The 8062-nt window shown below is 45.8% G+C and overlaps 1 protein-coding gene across 1 annotated transcript; it reads right to left on the reverse strand.

The window, feature by feature from the left end:
• Positions 1 to 3006: 3006 nt before the first annotated feature.
• Positions 3007 to 8028, reverse strand: LOC122371527 (galactosylgalactosylxylosylprotein 3-beta-glucuronosyltransferase 1-like; the record flags this gene model as incomplete). Its single annotated transcript, XM_043347905.1, has 3 exons — positions 7890 to 8028; positions 4647 to 5018; positions 3007 to 3173 (listed from the first exon to the last, which is right to left on the reverse strand). Coding segments are annotated over exons 2-3 (537 nt in total), but the record flags the coding sequence as incomplete, so codon positions are not given.
• Between the last annotated feature and the right edge of the window lie 34 nt (positions 8029 to 8062).

The raw sequence follows: 8062 nt of genomic DNA on the forward strand, positions 1-8062 counted from the left end.
GAGAGAGGAGAGGAGTCAAGTCCGAGCTAGGGTAAAACGGGCACAAGAATGGCATACGTCCTCGGTTTCTATGCAAGATTACTTTACTAATAGTCTTATGCACTTGTCCAGAGAAAGGAAGACAAATAGCAACAAGTAAAAACTAGCATGCACGTAACTTGTACGTGCGCACATAAAAGGGTAGGCCAATTGTTACGATGTTATCGAACTAGTTCGTATCTCCTGACAAATTTCGAATGATGTATTTACGACAGCGAGGCAGTGAATTTTAAATAAACAGCAAATGTGATATTCTGATTAGTATAACCATGGATGAGATAATAATGGATTGGTGTCTTCGCAGTTTTTGGCGACATTGAGCTCAGGCCTGCCATCTAGCGGGAGAATTATCGTAAGTTAGGAGCAAGCCGAGTGAACGCCGCTGATTAGCATTGTGACACACGGGAGTGTCGTGTAGTAGCAGGCTTGTTTTGCAATTTTTCAAAAGGTTATGTCTTTATATGTCAGCAAAAGCGAAGAAATTAGTAGATTTATGTGCAGGGTCAGTAATAAGATAAGCAGTTCCATGTTATTTCATCATTAAATCGTGAAACAGGGAGTTATTGGAGGCTTCGCCAGCACGTGTCGTTTTCGCTATTTTTCACATGAGTCTTTACTTGGCCTAAATCAAACAAATTGTCCGATCAAAGAACAAAATGAACGTAAGTACTATCTATAAGCCTAAGGAAAAAGTTAAACGGAATTGCTAACGTCATTGCCGCTCAATATGTCACTCAAGACGCTCTATGAAAAGGACCCAACCAGTGCTGCGTAGTCGATGAAATTTCAGTGACTTTGGCTCCAACTCCGACTCCGGTATCCAAATATCGACTCCGACTCCTTCGGGCAGAACTGTCGATTCACACAGACTCCGACTCTGACTCCGACTCTGCAGCCCTATAGTAAGTCTGTGGAGTCGATGACTTTTCGGTGATGTTCGACTCATACTCCGACTACAGTTTTTGATAATCAACCGACTCCGAGTCGGAACAGAACCGCTGGCTCTGACTACAACTCCGCAGCCCTGGCCCAAGATAGCCGCCAACAACTTTGATGTGTGATCTTCTTCGTACATTGTGAATGTTATTTTAAACAAGGAGTGGAAAAGGGAGACGAAGCCTTCACAAACAAGGATCTCCTGTTGCGGATCAATCAGCTGCTGGAACAGAAAGGCATAAACACCACGCATCTCATTTCATCGTTTTCCTAACGACTCCAATGTCAGCACTGATCAATGCAGGTGCGAGCATCGATGTGACATTTGTGTACCAAGTTTGAGTGTTATCCGCCCAGCCGTTCTTGAGATATGGAAGCGGCACCTCGCACGTGCGCACGTGCAGTAGCACCCCCATAGTGACACATTGAAATGCATTGGCCACTGGGTGCCTAACTATTGACGAAGTTTTACTGTAATGGGCCCAGCCATTGCGGAGTTACTTTATGTGGAACAATTTCGACACCCCTAAGTTGGCACGTGACACGTGCCGTAACATTAACTAAGATGAAGAAAATCGGGCGAAATTCGGAGAAGAAGGAATAAGCCTACCAAATGTGTATGACATATTGTCAAACTGCTGTATACCATTGTGAGTAAATGGCCATATAAAAGCTCGTACAAGCCGATGGGACTGGGCGTTTCAATACACACCGTCTTACGCATTTTATTTTCGTTATTACCTAAAGGCTGCTTGACGTTTTTGGCTTTCAAGCATTTAAGACATTTTTTTGTCGTCTCAGGTCCAGTAAGATTACCTCCAACTCGTGGGAATATGCACTTCGAGCCAACTAACACACCACACCCACGTGTGCCATAATGCTGAGAGATGGCGTTCACTCGGCTTGCTCCTAACTTACGATAATTCTCTCGCTAGATGGCAGGCCTGATCCCAATGTCGCGGATCCCAATGTTAATTTCCACGAGACACCAATCCAGTGTTATATCATCCATGGTATAACTGCATGCGCAGGAATAACAGTACACAGACACAGATCATTGTGGCATTTTGGCATATATCCTGCATCATACCGGGCTTCAGGACAGAAATGCCTGTGTAAGTCATATAATCAGGCAATAATGCAATAAATCAGTGCAATAAATCAGGCTCATCGTTCCATAAACCGGGTCGAATGGGCATAAATCAGGATAGAATCACGATTTCACCAGCACAGCGTGCCGGTCGTATTGAATGGACTGCAGGGACCCCATTGCGTTTTTAGCAAACTAAAGTTCTTATATTTTTGGTAGTGTTTTCAGCCGTGATGATTGTACTTAGCAATTGAAAATAGTCATTTGAAACGTCACACTTCTTTTCACACGTTTTCACACGTCACACTTCACGTCACCTGACCGAATCAATGTTTCCGCGTGCTCCCCATTGAATGCAGGCCGCTGAACTCCTGCAGTGACCCGGTTACTCCCAGTCACCCGGTTACTCCCAGTGACCCCGCGATTGTCTGGGGGGGGGGGGGGTTGGATTCGACATTCTCTCTATTTTTTTCTTGAATGACTCATGAACGACCGTTGTTTCTTGATATAACAGGGGAGGGGGTCGGATCCGACCCCGCAAACGGTCATGGGTACGGAAATAAATAGCCCTGGCGGTACCGGGGCAACACATAGATTCCCCACTGATCGTTAAGCTGACCCCATTGACCGACCCTGGCCGGCGTCATTGTTTTTCTTTCACTGTTTTGAGTTATATTTATTTATATTTGTTTATGACAGTTGTAAACGTTTTATTGTTTGATGGCGTCCGGATTTATCTCTATTTTAACAAAAACAGTTAAACTATTTAAAATACTACTTGACCTTTAACTAGTTGGTTTTATCATACTAAAATATGTCTTACGTTTAAAAAAAATTATAATATACGGAAGCTAAGCTTACCAATCCAAGTGCCTCACGCTGACCTCATCACAAAGTCACTGACCTCGACACACTCTGACATCGCCCTGACCTCCACTCACCTCTCTGAAGAGTCGTATGTCGTACGTATTATCATCGTCAGCAAAATAAACTACGCCGCTGGCGGCGTATTTTCGCAACCACCTCAGGCCAGTGTTGCGATTAGTGACGCCTCGCGGGATTCGGCCCCAGAAACGGGGCTTCTTGGCCGGAACGGGCGCTGGCTCGCCTGTGGAGAGACGTCAGAAAGACAGGTGAGAAAAAATGTGATAAAGTAGGTGACGATGTGAGCAAATGTGAGCTGCACGGTGAGATGCGTATAGCTTATACGCGGAGATAAGTAGGTACTTCAGGGGATAGAGGGTAGAGGGAGATTTAAGTATGCGTGGAGGCAAAAAAAAACATGATCACATATGTAGGTCTGTTGAGCAATATGTAAGTGTATTACCTGATGAGAGAACGGTACCTGCAAGGTCTATGCTTCTAATATCTAAACATGAATAAAAAGAAGTAGAACGTACAATTTCCTATACGGCTGTGTTTGTTGTGACTTTCTACATTCTATGGCAGCTTGGTAGTGACAGGGATGGTAGCACAATTGAATACTAAGTAGGGCTGAACTGAGAGGACAGATTCCTACATAACATACGTCACATGACCCTGGAAGTCTTCCTTATTGCCACTTATTGTATTCTTATTGCCATTAGTGAATGCTCGCTTATGTTTATTTTTATTGTGTTGTTTGGCGTTTTGATGTGCTGATGCTGAACATGTGTTGGACTTTACATCCGTGAACCGACTGATTTATTACCGAGGCGTTGACACTTACGTATAGTGGTGAGTGTGCCACCATGCACCACTCCCACAGGAGCTATGTCTATGTCCTACTATTGTCTATAATGGTCCATGGAGCTTCCTACACTGCCTGCGCTCTGCATTAATTTCATGGGGCTGTTACCTAAGTCTTACGATAACAGGTTCTAAGAGCCCGCTTGCAGTCGGCCATTTGCAGAGTGGGTTCGGCGTTTTACCATGCGCCGAGGTATGCCCACAGCATTAGCCCGAGCGTGTGATAAAAGCTTTGATTGAAATATATATTTATTACTACATATCTGAGGTGGGTGTGTCTGTCGTCTGTCCGTAATCGAGGTCACGACTATTTCACTGTGGTCCCGACATGGTGACGTTTAACGCAGGATACACAAGCCATGTAATATAAGATGATTTTAAATCCCTCGACCTCCGATCTCGTGCAGCAAACTCAACAAATTCCTCGGTCCTGAATGAAACTTACTACCGGCCTCGTGTGATATTAAATACGCTATTATCCCGCACCGTTTACAGCGTTTACAATTGCTTCACGTGATATGAGAGAAAATTATCAGATGTCGTGTAACTGATTCGTTAAACGTCTAGACGAATAACAAAGTGTTAAACGTCTAGAAGACATTTTTGCCATTTGACTGCCTCCAGTTATTTTCAGCAGTATGCGCAGTGAAACGCAATAAAACATCACTTTCTGTTTCTTTTTTAATTGTTTTTGGGACTTGTATACCGTAGACAATGTAGCACACTAGGGTACACTCGTTTCGTCAGTATTCGTCTTCAAGCACCCATCAAAGCCACCCACCACAAGTCCACACCACAAATACCACATCAAATCCTTCAAACCCAACCCCCTCAAATCCAAGTCCTTCCTTACCGAGTAGGTGAACATGACGCAGTCCTGACCGTTTCAGCAGCTGTGCCACCGCCGGGGTCCTCTTCGGCGCATCTTCCACCACAATCCAGTAGAGGAACGGCTTTGCGTGCATCAGGGTCTGAGACAACCTCACGAGATCGGCCTCCTGTTCCGGCCGTGGATAGGTCGCTGTGATGACATACACGGTACGAGAGTCGGGCTCTGGTTGTGAGACCTCCCGACGCACCCGACCGGCGTGGGGGCCCTCGATTGTGGCGGCGGCCTCGTCTTGAGGTGTATTCAGGCGGAAGATAGTTAGAGCTGATATAATCAGAAGCAGTAAAAGGAGGATGTTGAGTTGAATGTCCCGTCGTACGAGTCGCCGCCACATATCTGTGGAAAGGAAGCAGCAGAATGAGTCGGTTTATCAAAGAGCAAGTATTTATTAGCAATACGAAGGTATGAATGCTTTCAGAATAGTTAGCCCAGAATAACATGGTGGTTTGGATCGCAACAATTATATGGTCAACGTGTTCTAGAAGCAATATGCCATTGTGTGCTGTATCAGAGTAAAAGTTCACTCGGGCTCATGCAACTGTTGTGCTTTGTAAACAGATGAAATATGTCAGAAATTACCTGAAAAAAAAGAAGAACAAAGAGGTGAGGATGTCAATGTGGTGAGGGAGACGATACAAATTAATAATTATCCGACAGTTCTTGTCTCCCTGAGTGAAAGGTAATTTAATTTCGACAAAACCGATACAAAATAACCCGAAGAATAGTTATATGATCGATATTTCGCACGCGAAAATCATAACGCAAGATGCGCAACGCTGCACAGTCCACACCTGCCCTTGCCTGGTGTGGCAGCAATAAACTAAAGGTAAGCCAACCACCAAAACACAAAGACTTCCCTTACGTATATTTTCGCAGCCATTGCCACGCCTTCTCGAACTTTATGCAAAAGATAATTCCGAAATGAGAATATCTGCTACGCCGTGAGACCAGGGCTGTAATTAACAAGATAGCAAGCGTAGCGAGCGAAGGAGTTTGTATGTGGTTTATCGGACAAATCGGAGTATGAGCGGCCCGACCCGGCACGGCCCGGCCCAGCCCGTGATGCCTTTGAGAGGCTTATGCTCGTAACTCAGCAACCGCTCGACCAATCGACAAGCAGTCTTCTGCATCAGATAGGTCCACCCTTTAAACCATGAACTCAATTCCTTTCAGTGCATTTGGGTGGCTAGCACAGCACGTGCCACGTGCCAAGTCAGGGGTGTCAAAATTGCTCCGCTTGCGTATCGTTCCTGAGAGATCAGCAACCGCTAGGCCGATTGGTTTGCATTTTTTTTGCAGGATAGCCTCGTCCCTTCCACCAAATATCGGACTGCTGTCGATGCGTATGGCTGACTATCACTGCACGTGCCACGTGCAACATTAAGGGGTGTTAAGTTTGTGTCGATTACAATAGCTCGGCAATTCCTGGGCCGATTGTGCTGAAACTCCGCGTGTGGAAGGCTCCACCGGGTTATGCATATCCATGTATCATGTTTGGGGTGCTGCTGTACGTGCGTACGTGCAGGGGTCGCTTTGAGATCCCGAGAACGGCTGGGCCGACTGCGGTCAAGTTTGATACACTATGAGGGACCAGTTAAATGTTAATCCTCGCCGGCGGAGGGGGATGTAACCCCCTTAGGTTTTTCGCTAATAACTCGTGTAAAAAGCGGTTGATCGCAACAAAACTTTAAGCACCCTCGAGTTGGTCAATTCTACATCTACCCTGAAAATTGCATGATCCTGACCCAAATGGCCTTTGACCTGTGTTCCACTTTCCGAGACCATGTTTGGCCGGGAATCGCGATTCGGCGTATGTCGGCTCGCATTAGCCGCGCGTTTGCAGTCTTTTCGTGGTTTCAAGCGTTCAAACATGTGATTTGATGTGGCTCCCATGCATTAGGGTGTATGTCAGGGTCACTTGAAGGTCTGGACAGGTCATTGACCTTTGATGACCTCGGTTCACTTTTTCGAGTTTTAAATGTTTCCAGGCTAGTTTTTGGAGCTGCATTCGAATTTGGAACCATTTGAACATTTACGAAGTAGTTTTGGTGCCTCGTATCATGTTACGAAGTTGTCAGAGGCGGTTTGACACGTATTACGAATACCCGGCAAAACCCTTACTGGTTGACCTGACCTGACCTGACCCGACTTGGCCTAAATGCATGAAGACATCATCTGTGATCAAAAGTAACATGATATTTGTGATCAGCACCCCGAAAAAAACATAGCAGCCACACTTTACGACGTTCAAACAGGCCCCGATTTTCCCGACTTTAAGGTCAATGACCTGGCCTGGAAGATCAAGCAATGACCTAGGACCTTAAAATTGGGTATCATTGGCTTCCTCCAGTGACGGGCAACATGCTCGTTTATTTCGCGAAGCTCTAGCTCGATCAGGGGCCAAACGCAAGGGGGGTCGTACCCCCCTTGTGCCGTCGAAGGACGCGAAATGGCCTGTGCCGGCGAGGGTTATGGTGCCTCGCACAAGTCATTTGGCTCACGTTTGGCCCCTTCACACTTTTGCACCTGCAATGCTCACTGTCTCGCTCGCTCGCTTATCGCCACAAAAGTCGTCTTACCGGTATGTAAGCATGTAATTAAAGAAACGCTGATCGATAGTCGATACGGAACATTGTGATATGCCCACGGAAAATCAATATCGATTATTTCGATATAATTACTGGGATATACGGAGACACTATATAAAAAAGATAAGGAACGTTTCATATTGCCTCACGCATTTTGGTCCATGTCAATTCCAAGATGTTAGGAAAACCACAGCGACCTGATACCGATTGTCCGATTACCTATTTGAACCGTGACTTATGGTTTGCCTTATGGCCCGAAACGACTCTTTCAGTACAGCAACAGTAATTGCTTCTGACATAATGCCATCCGTAGAAATGTGGCCTGTTTGATGGTACGACATTACTGGCTACGCCTTCATTGCGAACATTATTTACATGTGCGGTTTCGTTGAGGGTATATTCACACGTGATTTGCGTAATCACTTGTCATGTTGTAGAATGTTGATTTATCATGTCATGGTCATGTATTCAAGTTATGATCCTTCCTCTCCTGTTATGAACTTAAACCGAAAAAGTTCAATGCTTTCTTCAACAATAAACAGTTAACTACCACTTACGAGAAAATTCAAAGCGAAACGATTTACTGCAAAATGCCAGAAAGCAACACGCGCTCACCTACCTTCCTTTCACTCCCTCTTCTTCTCTTCTCCGCACTTTCTGTCTCTCTGGTTCCCCGCTACCACCTTTCCGCCGTTCCCACCACTGCTCAACACTCGATTGATGGTTCCGTACCTGGCCCGTTCCGGCCGGGCTGCGCCTGTACGGCCAGACTGCCCCGCCGAGCCGCCGCGC

Source organism: Amphibalanus amphitrite, unplaced genomic scaffold, assembly GCF_019059575.1.
Source record: "Amphibalanus amphitrite isolate SeventyFive unplaced genomic scaffold, NRLGWU_Aamphi_draft 001253F_arrow, whole genome shotgun sequence".
NCBI lineage: Eukaryota > Metazoa > Arthropoda > Thecostraca > Balanomorpha > Balanidae > Amphibalanus > Amphibalanus amphitrite.